Raw genomic sequence first — 17,682 nt, forward strand, 5'->3', positions numbered from 1 at the left:
GCCTGTTCCAGTGCTCTGCCACCCTCAAAGTAAAGTTCCTCTTCATGTTTAGATGGAACTTCTTATGTTCAAGTTTGTGCCTGTTTCCTCTTGTCCTGTCACTGGTCACCACTGAAAAAAGCCTGGCCCCATCCTCCTGATACCCACCCTTTAAGTATTTATAGGCGTTAATCCTCCCTCAGTCTTCTCCTCTAGATTAAAAAGACCCAGGTCCCTCAGCCTTTCCTCATAAGAGAGATGTTCTAGTCCCCTAATCATCTTTGTAGCTCTTTGCTGTACCCTCTCCAGCAGTTCCCTGTCCTTCTTGAACTGGGGAGCCCAGAACTGGACACAGTGCTCCAGATGGGGCCTCACCATCGCAGGGTAGAGGGGGAGGATAACCTCCCTCGACCCGCTGGCCACACTCTTCCTGATGGACCCCAGGATGCCATTGGCCTTCTTGGCCACAAGGGCACATTGTCAGCTCATGGTCATCCTGTTGTCCACCAGGACTCCTAGGTCTTTCTCCTCAGAGGTGCTTTCCAGCAGGTCAGCCCCCAACCTGTACTGGTGCATGGGGTTATTTCTCCCCAGGTGCAGCACCCTACACTCGCCCTTGTTGAATTCCATCAGGTTCCTCTCTGCCCAACTCTCCAACCTGTCCAGGTCTCGCTGTATGGCGGCACAGCCTTCTGGAGTGTCAGCCACCCCTCCCAGTTTTGTATCATCAGCAAACTTGCTGAGGGTACATTCCATCCCTTCATCCAGGTCGTTGATGAATATATTGAAGAGGACTGGACCCAGTACTGTCCCCTGGGGAACACCACTTTTTATGGACCTCCAACTAGATTCTGTGCCCCTGATCACAACCCTCTGAGCTCTGTCTTTCAGCCAGTTTTGAATCCACCTCACTGTCCATTCATCTAACCCATACTTCCTAAGCTTACCTATGAGGATGCTGTGGAAGACTGTGTCAAAAGCCTTGCTGAAGTCAAGGTAGACAACATCCACCGCCCTCCCCTCATCTATCCATCTTGTCATACCATCATAGAAGGCTATCAGGTTAGTCAGACATGACTTCCCCTTGGTGAATCTGTGTTGACTACCTCTGATAGCTTTCTTTTCCTCCATACGCTTTGAGATGATGCCCAGAATGAGTCGTTCCATCATCTTTCCAGAGATGGAGGTGAGGCTGACTGGCCTGTAGTTTCCCGGGTCCTCCTTGCCCTTTTTGAAGACTGGAGTGACGTTGGCTTTCCTCCAGACCTCAGGCACCTTACCTTTCAAAGGTGATGGAAAGAGGCGCAGCACTGACATCTGTCAGCTCCCTCAGTGCTCGCGGGTGCATCCCATCAGGACCCATGGCCTTGCGGATATCCAGTTTACTTAACTGTTCTCTAACTTGATCTTCCTCAACCAAGGGGAAGTCTTCCTTTGTTCAGATTTTCTTTGTTACCTCCAAAGCCAGGGACTCCTGAGGGCTGGCCTGAGCCGTAAAGACTGGAGCAAAGAAGGCATTCAGCAATTCCGCCTTCTCTGCATCCTCTGTCACCATGGCACCCATCTCATTCAACAGCGCGCCCACATTTTCTCTAGTTTTCCTTTTGCCTCCAATATGTTCTTCAAAGTGAGTTGGGCTGTGAAAAGAAACAATGTTTCTGTGCTAATGTGACTTTGAAATGGCTTTGCCTTTTCTGTGGCATTCTCAGTGTGAGAGCCATGTGAATGTGGGAGTTGAAGATGAGTGCTGCTGCACAGATCTGAAGTTGTTTTGCCTGGAGTTAATTTGTGAAATGCATTCATTGAAGCACTTGGACACTCTCCAGAGGTTCTTTTGCATAAGCAGCAGACTTAACATCTGCATCTGGTCCACAGGCACAGAGTTCTGCTAAACCTCTTCAGGTTTGGGAACCTCTGCAACTGCTGCCTTCCAACTATGTTGTATAAGGGAGGAAGGGCCATCAGATTACAAGCATATGCATCTCTCTCAAAAGGTTGGCAAAGAATGTTTCACCCAGCATGGGGAGAGTTGTAAGAAAGCTGGGTGAACAGGATGCTCTTTGCTCCTGGGTGTGACAGCACATTAAATCCCTGGAACTCGTATGTATGCAGAAGCTGAAAAGTGCTACTTTATTATATCTTTATTTAAAGGAAGTAAACGTCTTGTGTTCACTAGGTTCAAAATGTGGTTTAAGTCTGAAAATTGTAAGAACTGTTCTTCCACCAAGTGGATTGGTAGAATTGCGAGAAGTAACTGCATGAAGATTCTGACGTTACACTACTGTGGTGTTGTTGAGTAGTTGGCTGTGGAGATGTTACATCTCTGCAGTATTTGCTTTGAGGGAGGTGCATCCCTGCTGAATCTGTAGAATAAAGAGATACACTTAGCACTTTGACTGTTTTTTCATGTGTATAAATAAGGCAATATTCCACATCATTAACCCTACCATTTCCTACCTGTCAGCAAAAATCTTGTCAACCTGTTACCAAGACAGTTTAGTGTTTCTGTTGGCTTTGTAATCCCTGAAAAGTGCTAGTTAGTTCATGTTTGTATATGAAACTGACTGTGCATAGTATTTACTGAGTGGTGCAGTATTCAAACTCTTATACCGCATCTTTTGCAGACTAGTCCTTTTGCCATGGAAGCCGAAGAAACGATGGAATGTATCCAGGAATTCCCTGAACACTATAAGGTTATTTTGGATAGACTGAATGAACAACGTGAGCAGGACCAGTTTACGGATATCACACTGATTGTCGATGGTATGCACAGGCCTGAGAACCAGTCAATATACAGAGAATTCTGAAAACTGTGTTGGGAACCTGTTGGGTTTTTCACAGGTCAGCTGTCAGACTGGGCTGCTAACAAATTCTTGGTTCTGTACTGGAGTTGCTTGCAGTTTCATTTAAAATCTCAGGGTGAACAGAGTCTCCAGCAATGATTAATGATTTTGCTTCTGCTTTTCCAAACAAGGGTTCAGATAGAAGCCCACTTTGAAACTGCTGTGCTATATTTAACATGTTGTCTTAGGATTTCCAAAACACTGTTAAAATATTTTTCTCTAACTTGAGCTCACTGTTTCCATGCAGAAAACTTGTACAAATAGTGTACTTTTAAAAAACAAAACAAACAACACCACCTTGAAATAAGATTTACTTCTTGCTTCTCTGGTATCTGCCTGTTATTTTAATAGATAGTTTTCTTTTTATATGTGCTCTAAGGACATAAGTATTAGTTCAAAAGGATGACAGAGATAGCAAGAACTCATTTGAAGGGAAGGGGTTCTACAGAGCCCAAATTAGAAGAAAGTAAGCAAATGAAGTAAAAATTACTCTTCAGGAATTACTGTAGTTTGACTGACAGCACTTGCACAAAACTTATCCTGAACGTTTGCTCCTGCTCTGGTATTACCAAATCCATGTGTTGAGCTGAAAGCTGGTTTTGTGCACGGCTGTGTAGTTCTAATTCATGTTGCTTCTCTTATCTCTGTCCCGTGGAGCCTTGTGAATGTTCAGGCCTGCGTCAGGGGAAGGCAACTCATTGATGAGGAATATGCAGTTCTTTCTGGAAACCAGGAAGAACAGAGCAGAACCACCTCTGTCCTACAGTACAGTGGTGTTCATGCTGGCAGAAGTGGTGATAAAATAGATCAGTCTGTAAAAGCAACAGAAAACAAGGAGAACCTGGATAAAACCCAAGAGCCGAGCCCAAGACATACAGGAAAAAGTTTGCATAGGAATTTCCCATAACTTAAATATCTGAAAAAAGAAATGCTGGAGTGAGTGAGTCCTCCAGCTGATTGAGTTGCAGAGCTTCGGCAAGGTCAGTGATATCAGCAAGGGTCTGCATGGGATGGGACAGGCTAGCTGCAGTAGTATCCCGTATTACAAGGAGAGGTACTAAGTGACTATATGGTGCTGGAATACATTTGTAGACTGGGTGATCTCTTTTCTGCATCTGCACGTATTTCGCATTATGAGTGAGGAAGGTATCCTGAACCAAAATTTTTTGTCTCGCTTTGTAGGTCACCATTTCAAAGCTCATAAGGCTGTTCTTGCTGCCTGTAGCCAGTTCTTCTACAAATTCTTCCAAGATTTCACTCAGGAGCCCTTGGTGGAGATTGAAGGTAATCTGATTTGTGCAAATAAAAACCTCCAGAGTTGTGTGCCGGAGCTGGAAGTGAATGTAGTATCCTTAGTAAGGCCTTACATACATGCTTGATCATATAAATTGGCTTTCTAGGTCTCAGTTCTTGAGTTGGTCTGAAGCAGCTGCCACCAGTGGAAAAAAAATTCTCCTGAAGAAAAACTAAAAAGAAAAAGAAAAGTCTTGAATTAAATCTTTTAGAAGGAAAAGTGTGGGGTTCTCTGGGTGTTTTTTTCATTTTTTTTTTCCTCCCCCCCTTGAGTACATGGCTAATGGAGTCAGGCAGACCCTGTATGTTTCTAGAACTAACAGTGTGACATATAATCTTTTCCCTGACAACAGCCATTCTGGTCAGATGAAAAAGGCTGCCAGTGGTGGCCAATGGCAGATGCCTTGTCTGGGATGCAAGAACAGGATAGACAGGGAACAGTACTTGCCCGGTAGGCAGAAAGCAAATTCCTGGAGTGATATTTCAGCATCCAGTAACATGCTGCTTAGAGGTCTCTTGAGAGAGAGGTTGTATTTTTGTATTTAAATATATACTTTTTTTTATTCAAACATTTTTTGTCCATCTTACCCTTCCTTTTGTCTTTTCCATGGCATAACTATGTGGTTGTTCCAGATTTATGTGTTTCTATAGTTGACTTTTTATTCCAACGTAAGCCTTTTAAGGGTGTTGTCTTTATGAAACTAGCAGCTATAGTACCATGAGCAAACTAGTGAGCAGGCAAGCTTGCAGTATTCATCAGACAGATGAGACCGAGGAATTGCTAAATGAAACTGTTGCTTTTCTTGCCTGTATACAGGTGTAAGTAACATGGCATTTCGTCACCTAATTGAGTTCACCTATACAGCGAAACTAATGGTCCAAGGTGAGGAAGAAGCAAATGATGTTTGGAAAGCAGCTGAGTATCTACAGATGTTAGAAGCAATCAAAGCACTTGAAATCAGGTAAGCGCATAAGCCTCTTTTTCTTCCCAACACTGAAATACAGAGTCACAAGAATCCTTTTACAAGAGCTGGCTGCCAGTATTTTGCAGTGCTCTTTCTTATCCTGGTACCTCCTAAATTTTTATGGGACCACATGCTCTTCTACTGTAAGATACAGGTCAGAATTATACAGGCTGAAAAATTAATGTCACGTTCTTTGGGCTGGAACTTGATGACAAGTGACATGGCTGGTAAATGTTGCAGACATTGTAGGGCTGTGACTTTGTGGTAACTAATACCAGGCTTCTGTGCTATCTGACTGCCCACACCTGATTGGGAGCTGGGTGTACAGTGGTGACATGCCTCAGGTAATTAGACCACATTAAGTAGCTTGTGCTGGTGTTTTGATTCCATGCAGCTTCCTGCTATTTCTGAGAGAATAAGCAGTGATCTTAAAACTTTTTGCTGCAAAAGGCAGTGCTAGGTTAATGGTTGGACTTGGTGACCTTAAAGGTCTCTTCTAACCATAAGGATTCTACAATTCTGTAAAATTAACCTCTCAAACTTCTTGAATGAATGTAACTGTTATAACCAGTTTTATATGGGATCAATACTTAATCAAATGTTGCTGTGGCACCTTTTATGCGGTACCAGGAACTGTATTCCATTGCCAAACTCCAACCTGAGAAAAGCAGGTGCCAGTTCCATCATGCTGTTTTAATTCCCCTTCCTTCACTTTCACTTTCATGGAGTGCTTTCACGTTCTCCTTCCATCTGCATGCTACACTGTTCTGCTGGCATGAAGCAGAGGGAGGGGCAATAAATGCTCCCAGCTTTACAGTTATTCTTGCTTTCTATTCTAGACCCACTGAAAGGTCTTTGCATTCAGGCTAAGGAAAGACGGTTGCTAACATTTTGTTTAAAAAAACCCACATTTCTATGATATCATACACTGGAAACTTGATTTTCAACATCAGCATCTATTTCTGAATTAACTTATTTTGTGGATTGGCAGTAGAGCTGAATAAGTATGTATATTTTTTTTAATAGGAAAGATACAAGATCATGCATTTCTAGTCCTACCCTCCAACCCCACAAACACCCTTTTTTGACATTATTCAGATTAAGCATGGTACCACCAAAAGATTATATTTTTTTTATTCAGGAAAAAAACCAAGACCTTAGCTGTCTGCTTGAGGAGTTTAAAAGAAACTTGAAACTGAAAAAGTGTGTTCTAATTGTATTGTTTTGCATCAGTGTACACTGGTAGACCTGTTGAACCAGGGTTCAGATCCATCCATCAAGCTAAACTGTCCAGCCTGCAATTATTTCCCACTATTGTATAATGTTATGCAGTTTGTTGGTTATGCATCACTAGTAAACGCTGTAATTTTTATGTTACATAAAAACCAATGTTTTGCGTAATAAACACTAGGCAAGCCAGGCTATTCTTAGAGGTATTTCCATTGTGCATATATTTTGAAATATTTTTTGTGGGGGTTTGTTTGGGTTTTTTTTCGGTTAGAAAGGCAAACTTGAGTACCGCTGTCAGACCCTGTTTTCTCTTTCATAGTAAGAAAAAAAAGGCTTTCAGAGCTCTTACTGAAAGCCTTCAGAATTATTTGCATAATGCATCAAAGTTGCATATCACACAATCTAGACTAGAAAAAAACCAACCAGCTGTTACTCCTTAAAGAGCAGTCGTGCTGTATGTGTGTATCCCCATTCAAAGTTTCACAGAATGTGGTCGAGGATGCTAGTCTCCTCTTTGCTGAGCAGATTATTCTTTTAGTACGTGATCCCGGAGCTCCTTGCAGTAATGTGCAAACTGTCACCTTCTAGACATTAGAAATCCAGGCTAGACGAACCTGTAAGTTTAGATGCCCTGTATTCCTGTGTCTGAATAGAGTAAGGTGCAATTTAATAAGCTGTATCCCGCATTAGATCATTAGCAACACATCTCTCACATATGACTTACGGATACTGGGCGAAGCTTTCTCTCTCCTATTACTAGAAAATGGGAAAGTGATAGGGGGTAGATTACATGGAAGTATTCACCATGCTGCAAAGGAAGGTAAAAGCACAGCTTACTCCTGTCAGTCTGATTTGATAGCCACTCATTTTCAAAACTGTGGATGATGTGGATGATGTTGAAGGTGTGACTTGAAAGCACTGGCCCACTCAGCTTTGTCTGTGTTTGAGATGGCACGCTGTCCCTGACATCTGGGAGAAGGGGCTTGTGTCTGTGTCTTATGGTGCAGGGAGAACAGGAACAGAGCTGGTGGTTGTGTTTAAGCCCAGAAAATGAAATTAGAATACTCTTTCTACATAGCAGGGGCTTTTATTTTTACCTCAGCTGTTAGCTGTGTACTTTCCTGAAGTACATGATGTTATCATAGTCATTGTATGAAGTCACAGCTGTGGTGTTTTCTAACAAGCTGTAAGCACTGCAAACAATTGCACACACTCCAGGAGGAATAGCGTAGGAAGGACTTGAATCTTATTTCTGAGCAGGCACACCAAAGAACTCCTTCCTTCGGGGAAGTTTTCTTTCCAAATACAGAATTTCACAAGTTTCTTAGATAAGCCTATGTCATTAGATTAACTGGCCTTTCTTCTTGATAGGTGCTTTGTATCATTCAAGCAGAGCTGTTTAAAACACTTTAGTAGCCTTACGTCAAGCACTCTGCAGCTTTAACTATGCTGTTTTACAGCCCTGAGGAGTATAGGTTAAGGACAAATTAGTTTCTTACACACACGCAGATTATGTGGTCATTCGTCATTCAGCTTCTTTGAGGAACAGCTAGAGAATGTTGGATGCAGAAGCTCAGTATTAGGTAGGAATTGTTATGTCAGTGCTTATGGATCTTAACGTTTTTCATGCAAATGCTTTACAGGAACAAAGAAAATTCATCACCCTTAGAATCAAATCAAGCACAAGGCAAAAATAAACCAAAAAAGAGGAAGATAGCTGAAACCTCTAATGTTATCACAGAAACACTGCCATCTGCAGAATCGGAGCCTGTTGAAATTGAGGTTGAGATTGCTGAAGGGACAATTGAAGTCGAAGATGACAGCATCGAAACACTTGAAGAAGTAGCTTCTGCAGAGCAATCCATAAAGTACATCCAGACAACGGGTACATCAGATGAATCTGCTTTGGCTCTTTTGGCAGATATCACCAGCAAGTATCGTCAGGGAGAGAGAAAATGCCAGATCCAAGAAGAAGGTGATAGTGCAACTGATCCCTCATGCAAACAGGTAGAAGGTATTGAAATTGTGGAACTTCAGCTGTCACACGTGAACAATTTGTTCCACTGTGAGAAATGTAACCGTTCGTTTAAATTGTTTTACCATTTTAAGGAACACATGAAAACACACTCTACAGAGAGTTACAAGTGTGACATATGCAATAAAAGGTACCTACGAGAGAGTGCTTTGAAACAGCACCTCACCTGTTACCACCTTGATGAAGGTGGTGCCAGCAAGAAGCAAAGACCTGGCAAGAAAATACATATATGCCAGTACTGTGATAAGCAGTTTGACCACTTCGGGCATTTTAAAGAGCACCTCCGGAAGCACACAGGTAAGAGTGCTGCTATAGCCCGGTCCTTGAGGCCTTGGCTCTGGCATTTTGTGTTTTTGCATGTTTAGAGGAAACAGAGAATAAGCTGAAGAGAACATAAGTCCTGAGTGGTAGAAATACTTGGCTTCTGGTTATAATCAAAATGCTGGTTTGTCTTTTTGTTTGCTCATTTGTTTTGTTTTCAATTGATGTACAATTTTGAGGGATTGAAGTGGTTAAAAATAGGCACTTAAAACCAGAAAGCACTAATGAAGCTTCTTTCTCAAGTCTATTCAAACTAAAAGATTTTTTCAAAATCATTTCTTAAGGCATGTTTCCTTCTTCAAAAGTAACAAGCTGAGGAGCTACTTTTATTTTCACAATTCCACTAGTAAATATTTCTGTTGAAATTTGATCTGAACTGTGAGCTTCTCAGTGGAATACAGTTCAGAAGGTTTCTTTATGTAACAGGACTTCTGAGCGAATGCTTATTAATCCATTAGGCATACAATACCCCCAAAGAATTCTCTCTTGTACCACGTTGTTTGGAAAGTTTCACCCTTGCTCTTGACATCTCATCTGTGATTTGATTTTTCTTTGTTAATTAACATAGCAAAACATGTCTAGTGACTATAGTGCACTTTTTTCTTTTTTTTTTACTGTAAAATCAGCCTCTGAAATCTGGGTAGCATTTTTTGAATACAAAATGACTTGTACTCCTTCTTTCTTCTTTATAATATGGGAGGTTAAGATGCTACTTCTTCATCTCACTGAAAAGTCTACTGTCTGAACAGATACTGAGTATATACAAGTAACTCTTGAATGTAAAATATACGTGGTCCTGATCTTGCAGATGCTTTTGTTTAATATGTCCGTCATGAGTCGTCAATAAGAATTTAATGGAGGGTAGCAGCCCTGTTTCTTTCACAGCTTCTTACTGTTGTTAAAACCTTTTAATTCTAATTTCTTTATATCTGTGTATGGGACTACTGAGTCTTGATATATGACACTGTGTCCAGTCTATTCCAAATAGCCTTTTAAAAGTTCCACTTATAAACAGTTGTTGGCAAGTCCTTATTCCCTATGAAGCAGGGAGTGTTTCTCACGAGCAATCCAAATACAAGCTACTTAACAAAAGTGTTTTCAGAGAAAAGTTTGTGGCAGATTAACAGAGTAACCCAAATATCACAATATGTTGGTTGCTGTTGCAATGAAGGATTCTGGGGACAAAGCAACTTAGCATATCATGGGAGGTACACACTGCTTTCTAATTACGTATTGATACAAGCATAATGCATGGAATCTAATTACTCCTGGTTTAGCAGTTTCAAAATCCTTAAGCTTAAAATTAAAATAGATACTACTGCTTAACTGTGGGCCCCTAAGGTCAGTGCAAAAAATCCCATTCAGCCAAAGGCTAAGTTCTGAATTCTATATAGCACCGATTGAATGCTAAAATGAAATGAAAAGGCCTGGGACAAAATGTCCTATGAAGTATTTGATCTTGTTGCTCCTTAATCACAAGACTAGCAATAACATGAAAATAGCAACTGGGGCAGAAATAGCCACCTTGTCAGTGTTAATATTTGTGATGCAGGAATTTGACATTACCAATGGCTTTTGCCTTTGTATCAATAATAGAAATGAAGGAGATCCATGGAGTTTCTTTCTCACTCATGCATACAGTGCCTTAGGAAGCTTCTGAGTCTCTGAAAAAATACCTCAGAAGTGTCTCACATCTTGTATGTCTGAAAGTATTAACAAAGTAATCTCCAGAATTTATAAAGAGGGAGGAGTTTCTGTCTGATCTAATTATTGTCTTTTTCCCCTTTATGACAGTGGATGAGATTTCACTTGCCAATCGTTAAGTACTGCACATGACGGAAATTCTGCAAGGCTGCACTGAAGTAATGAATATCTGTTGAGTTCAATAGCTCTAATTTGTCTTACAGAAGAAGAGCAATTTCCTCATACAGAAATAAATCTTAGAATGAAGCTACTCCTCTCAACATGCTGATATTTTGCAAAGCTTATATTCCCTAGCAGAAAGAGACACTGAACAGCTTTGATTCCCTCTGATTTTACTGGGAATTTTGACTGCTGAATATTTCTCAATCATGGGCATTCTTGATTATTTTTTTTCTTGTTGCCCTGTTATGGAGAGTGTGTGTGTGCTCACATGAGTGAAGGTGGAAGTGAAGGAGTCGTGATGTGCTCCAAGCAGCTAAATTAATCTGCCCTTGTCTGAAAAACTTGTAACTGAAGTAATTTGTATACAGACCTCCAAGTAAAAATTAATCAAGGTCTTTGCCATTCTTGGTAAATCTAAAATATGTTTTACAGGAAGCGTGCTTTAAATTGCAAATACCATCTTCCATAGGAGTGAATAAATGGACTCTATTTATGTACCTTGAAAAAATGATCCCAAGAAGTTCATTTATTAAATGCCTGCCTCTGGTGTGTATGTGGGAAAAAAGTAATAACTAGGTTTACTATTTCTCTCTAATCACAATCTACATAATGATATGGTAGTTTCATAGTTATGGTGGAATTCCCTGGTATTTCTTACATATTAGGCAAATAAAAGTTAATGTGTTGTTATGAATTTCTTTGGGTTAAAAATATTTATTTGGGACAGTCTCCTTCCTGTGACTCTCAGATTAGAAAGGACCTGCACAATATTGGACTATCTCCAGTGATAGAATTTCTGTCCTGTGAGTTACCATTGGCAAGTGAAATCTCATCTATTCTCATGAAGGGAGAAAAAGGTAAGGCCAAAACTCTCCCTCTTTTTAAAATCTCACTTAGGTGAGACTAAACTCATAGTTGGATGACACACCAGGAGGAGAAGCAAGTTGCCACCTTTAGAGGAGTTTAGCCCCCAGCTCACCAGTGTGTTTCTCAGAGAAGAGAGGAGACACCTGGGACACTCTCTGTGTTTTCCGTCACTGCCGTGGCTGGTGCACCCCAGCTCACGGCACTGATTTGCACTGTGCAAGAAGTCGGGCAATGTCTTTTGGTCTTTGGACATTGCCATCGTTATCTTTGAATTGTCACTTTCAGACATTTTCGGCAGAATAGGTTGGAGATTACTGAAGAATCTGAGTAAGAATAGAATAAATCTGTCCCTGACTGGTGTCTTGCTCCTGGTAACTATTTAAATGCGGCCAGGTCACAGGGCAGGTGAAGGTCTGTGGTGTGAGTTTTTCCCTGTGGTATCCACCAGTTGCTTGGGCAAAGTCCATGACTTTTGACCTGCAAGACCTGTGGCAGTTCAACATCCTCTGCATTACCTGTACAACAGTCTCCAAAACCGTAGCATTTTGGAACCATTAAGGGGAACGTTCCCACCGTTTAACATTTTTCTGTAGCCTTTACATATATAACTGAGAATTATAGGCTACTTGAGGCTTTTTTTTGAGTAGTTAATTAGGAATTTCTGAATATCTTAAATTTCTGAAAATAGAGGTTTTTTGGCATTCCATCTCAATAGTCGATAACTACTGCATTCCTGAAAACGCAGGCTTTCAAACTAGATAGGATAGATTCTTATGTTATTCTTGAATAACACAATTCTTATGAAATGTCTTGGCCTCTTTTGGAATTCATTAAGATGTTTGTTTTAGTAGCGATGTTGGTGTCAGTACCTCCACAGATTAATTATCAGTCTTTCAGAAGAAACATACTGTTCCTAATTTTTTGTACTTTAATTTCCTTGAATTTCATTGTGTTTGTGCATGATGGAATTAGTAAACAAGAGACACAAGTTGTTCTTTGTTACTACTTGATGACAGTAATAACAATATACTACTTCGGATGAAAAAGAGGAAACGACCTGTTTTCAGCCTCCCCTGCTGTTGTCCTTAGCTGGCTTCTGTGTTTGGTACCAGGTTTGAAATGAAGTGAAAGGAATTTTTATCTTCCTTGTTCCCATTTACATCCCACTGTGCTTTCTCTTCACTGGAATTTGGGGGGCAGGGGAGGACACAATGGGGTGTTTGTTTGTTTGTTTTAATACTGATGCATTGTTATTTCATAGTCATTCCATGCCAGCTTCTTTTTCTGGAGCTCAGTTTCAGCTCTCAACCATAAGCTGTTACTGTTCTTGAAAATAAAACTTTGCATTATTTAAGTACTTACTTCTTTTATGTGTCACACCATATATTTACTGATGTTGATTCTTTAATTGTAAATATTATCAGACAAAAAGAGAAATAGCTGCTATTTCATTAAGATATTTTGTCAGAACAGTAATCTAATTTCCATAAAAACTTAAGTGTACCTTAAATGGCACTGGTAACTGTTACCTTTTTTTTTTTTTTTCCTAAATGAGAATTATGACTCCACATTAAGTTTTTGCCCTTTTATTTACATAAATAAAGTTTACACACAATGTCTTTCTCTTCTTCTGTAGAATAATCCAGTTGGCCACATCTTTACAGCATATTTATCAAGCTAAAGAAAAGGAAGAGAGGGGAAGAAGAGAAATCTGACAGAAAACTGGCTGGTTTTATATGCTTACAAATCCCTGTATCTGTCTTAACAGGTGAAAAACCATTCGAATGTCCAAACTGCCATGAACGTTTTGCTAGGAATAGCACGCTCAAATGTCACCTGACGGCCTGTCAGTCTGGAGCTGGAGCCAAAAAGGGAAGGAAGAAGCTGTACGAATGTCAGGTGGGTAATGGAAGTAGCAGAGTCTGAGGCTGGATACCTCCTTCCTGTCCTGAGGCAGCGTGGGACTACGGAGCAGGAAAGGCAACAAGAGTGGACTTATGTCTGCAACAGCTACTTTTAGTAAAATAAATACAAGGATTGCATTCAACCACAACGTGCAGATAAATTCTTGTATCTAAGTAGTTCTATTTAAAATACAGAATTACTGATAAGGAGCCTCATAATACTTGAAATCAGAGAGATTCTGTGTTCATCTGCATTTTACTGATCCTTCTGCTTCCTTTTCAAGGCTCTTGATGCACTGACCTAGGTCTTTCCCGCTTGTGAGCATGCTTCACTCAAGTCCAAAATACAAAGTGCTGTTTTATTTCCTATTGTATTATTGTTCTGTTTGACACGCAGAATATTGACTTCATCTGGAAAGTCATTCCAATTTACGATGATAATCTGTAATGTCTTCTAACGAAATAGAAATGCTGTAGATGGATAGCTATGGTACTTGGTCACTATACATAACTGACATTTCAAAAGCTGATTCTGAAAAGCTAGAAAATACAGGAGCTGAGGTTTGTTGCAGCATTTTTATTTGCCATTTTGCTGCCCCACTGCTGGGACAGTCTCAAATAAGAATACACTTACCTCTCTCTCTGACGTGCTCTTTCTCTCTGCTCCCTTCTCTCTCTCTTGCTCTTTCACACTCACTCTTGCTTCACTCTTTCTCCCTCTCTCTCCCCCTCTTCTCTCTCTCTTTTTCTCTCTCTTTCTCTCTTCCTCTCTTTCTCCCCCCTGCCCCCAGCTTCCTCCTTCTCTTTCCCTTCTTTTCTCTCTCTCTCTGTTTATCCCTGAAGGCTCTCGCCTTACTCAGTTCACAGAATGGCTGCGGTTTGAGGTTAAATTGGGTTGCATAGTGAAGAAAACTGCTGGATATCAGCTTTATTTGTTCAAAAAGAGAGAGTGATCTTATTCACAGAAAGCACTGAGTACTGTAGGAGATTAATTAATTTTGTGTTGCTGATCAAATCAATTAATGAGAAGTTTCACTGGTGCTGTTGCATCATTTAGTTGTTATGCTAGTCTGAAGTTAATTCTTGGGACCATACCTTTGTCTGAAAGATAAGTTTGTTCTGAATGCGAGAATTACTGTATAACACAAAGTTGTACCTAATAGCTTCATCGAACATATGGTTTTGTCTTTGTGACCCTTTGGTCTAATGGCTTGGTGTCATAGCTTTCTCTTTCTAAATTGATACCACATCCTTTCACAGATGTTGTGAATGTGGATTAGTGTTTCTTCAGCCCATGGAAACTACAGAAATTCTTCGATAAATTTTTCTTGATTTTTTTCTCTCTTTAGAACTAAGTGTGAATAGTGTTCAATAAAGAAATCTTGACTCACTGAACAAAGAGGAGATAACAAAATTGTACTTCTTTGAGCACTTTTGGTGCTCTTCATTGTATGCCTCGAGTACTGAATTAGGCTCTACGTGGCAGGAACAATAATTACATGCTTGGGCATTACCAATAGTCATTACCTTTATGTATGACTAAGTAACTTTGAGTGCTGATCCATAAGGTTAGTATTTTAACACGTGTATGTACGACTTCATTCTAAAGCATGAGCCCGGGGCAGGGCAAGAGCATGACGCTAGCATCACAAACCCATTTTGACAGACTTCAACACCAAAATGGAGGTATTTAGCTGCACTACACAGACCTGCTCTTGAGTTAATCCCTGTCAGCTACTACATCATCCTTCTGTGCTGTCACTGAAAATTTTGAGGAGATGGAACGTTCTTTTTCAAAACTATTTGCCAGCAGTGAAGGGGTGTTGAAATGGACTTGCATGGACAAAGATACTGAGCCTGTTTCTTTACTCCAAGCCGGACTCTACCCTGCTCCTCTCTCTCTCCTGCCCTGGCACCTCATTCATTTCTGCAGTCTCTGTGTGTTGTTTTCAGGCTACTTACCTCGCTGCCAGCTGAAGGGAAGGAAGTGTGCTCATGTGCTCTGTGAAAATAGCGTGTCTGCAGTTGAGGCAGCACTTCTAGCTGGAAGGGAATTAAAGGGATGGAGTTTTAAGAGGATTTTATCTGCTGAAATCACTCACGTGTGGGTTGGTTTTTTTTTGAAATGGCAAAATGGGAGAGTTCAGTCTAGCCAGTTAAACCTCATGATGCCATGAGCAAATGAAAGCTGTAAGGAAGAGTTGGCTAGTGGTACTGCATCTAGAACTTCAGTAAAAGGACAGTTTGTATTACACTTTCGTTGTACGGTATTATTATATATATATAATATAATTATTATTATTATTATACCATTGTACGGTATTATTAAATAGCTTTCCACCCAAAACTCTAGCACCAGACATTTATTGGAGCATGATACTGTACATGAGTTTCACATAAGGTTAAAATAAGAAAACTTTCAAATGCTGTACTGACTTCATAAATTTTGTATGTGTCCTGTGAATGCACAGCTCAAAATAACACACTGTTTCTTAAAAATAAATAATACCAGGTCTTCTTCTCATCTGAAGCTGGCTTCTCAGCTCTTAACCTCTAGCATATGTTTTTTTAATCCAAGTAGAAAGAAGCTACACTATTTATGTGAAGCTATGATCTGAAATAGGCGCTATTGGCACTGATTAATATACTGTATCTTTTGTTTCAGGTTTGTAACAGTGTGTTTAACAGCTGGGATCAATTCAAGGATCACTTGGTAATACACACCGGTGACAAACCCAACCACTGTACTTTATGTGATCTGTGGTTTATGCAAGGCAGTGAGCTGAGAAGGCATCTCAAAGAAATGCACAATATTTCAGAACGAATAGTGGCAGAAGAGGTTCTTCCAGTGGAAGCTGTGGAAGCTGAACCAGTAACATCAATGACTATAATAGAACAAGTGGAGCAAGTTCATGTCCTACCAGTAATTCAGGTACAAGTGGATCCTGCACAGGTGACTGTGGAACAGATGCACCAGGATCTCATACAGGACAATCAAGTGAAAGGCACACAGATAGACGAACTGCAAGAACAGGTGCAAATTAGCTACTTGGAAGTTGAACATATTCAGACTGAACAAGGTGCTGAAGTTCACGTGGAGCAGTTACATGTTGAGCATGTAAATCAAATACAGATGGAAGAAGTTCAGGCAGAACTTATAGATGGAACAGACCTCGAACAAGTAGAATATGAAAGTGTCGATCAAAGAGAAGCAGAAGAAAAGGAACCTAATCAAGTAGATGATGCAGATAAGGAAGATCATGAACAAGCTGAAGACTTAAAAACTCAACAATTAGTGGACACACAGAATGAAAAGGTGGATGACTAGGACAAATAATGACACTGCAGGTTCAAGAATGAAATACCAAATTATTTTTGTTAACTTTTACATTGGTTTTTGAACCGTGAGTGCTCACCTTTCCAGTATGCTTTCCAATATGTCTTTAGGAAGCTGGACAAGTGGACCAAAATTAGCTTTCTTCATGTACAACTAAACTTCTCTCATATGTGAAAAACAACTTTCCCATTCATGTAATACCATGGAACAGAAACTACGGCAGACAGGGACAGCTTTGTGAGGATTTTAATAATGAATAGGTTGTATCATTGTTACACCATCCTTGGGTATATGTGAGGGTAACTTCACCTCTTTTCCTCTTGCAACAGAAACAAACTGCTGTTACAGAATTGCAGAGTGTCTCCGGCAGAAGAATCAGTAAAATCTGATAGGTTCTGTTCTAAGTGGCAATTGGTACTTCTGAATTTTCGGATCAGACTGTTTGCTGTGTCCTAACAGCGGTCCCTAACTTTCAAGCTGGGGAAAAAACATTGTTGCTGGAGGTCTCTGAGCACAAAAATCCCGTGCCTTTTCAACACTGACTGATTAAATTTCCACAAAGTTCCTAGAGTGTTCAAGAACCTAGTTCGGTAAAAGGCAATGTAGGTAATGTTATAGTGCTTTATATTTTTGCTTAAAACTGTCAGCTACTGATTTTTATGTTCTTGCATTAAATTTAGAGACAGGGGGCTGAGGGAGGAAACAGATTCCATGTCGAGGCAAGCAGGACACTCTAAAAGGAACACTTTAAAAAGGAAAAGCTCAGTACAATCTGTGGTAAACATGAGCTAGAAGAAAGCTACCAGCAGACTCTTCTTTTATAAATTGTCATTTTTGAAAATGAATATGTTTAAACATAAATATATAGGAGACTTGTCTATATGGTATCAGGTTCCTGATTTTTTAAAGAAATTCTGACACTTGACACAAAGATGTGCTAAACATAAAAGCCATAGGTATGAGTGCTAAACTGTGGGTTGAAAAGTAGGACTGTAAATAATTTAATCAATATTAGACAATAAAACAATACCAACCATGAAAT

At 40.1% G+C, this 17,682-nt stretch overlaps 1 protein-coding gene across 1 annotated transcript; it reads left to right on the plus strand.

The window, feature by feature from the left end:
- Window positions 1-2,615: 2,615 nt before the first annotated feature.
- Window positions 2,616-16,631, plus strand: ZNF131 (zinc finger protein 131). The gene is made up of 6 exons (XM_074166623.1): window positions 2,616-2,742; window positions 4,005-4,106; window positions 4,933-5,077; window positions 7,954-8,642; window positions 13,168-13,298; window positions 15,969-16,631. The coding sequence occupies exons 1-6, from the start codon at window positions 2,619-2,621 to the stop codon at window positions 16,629-16,631; spliced, it is 1,854 nt and encodes a 617-aa protein (XP_074022724.1). The 5' UTR covers window positions 2,616-2,618.
- The last annotated feature ends 1,051 nt before the right edge of the window (window positions 16,632-17,682 follow it).

Source organism: Numenius arquata, chromosome Z, assembly GCF_964106895.1.
Source record: "Numenius arquata chromosome Z, bNumArq3.hap1.1, whole genome shotgun sequence".
NCBI lineage: Eukaryota > Metazoa > Chordata > Aves > Charadriiformes > Scolopacidae > Numenius > Numenius arquata.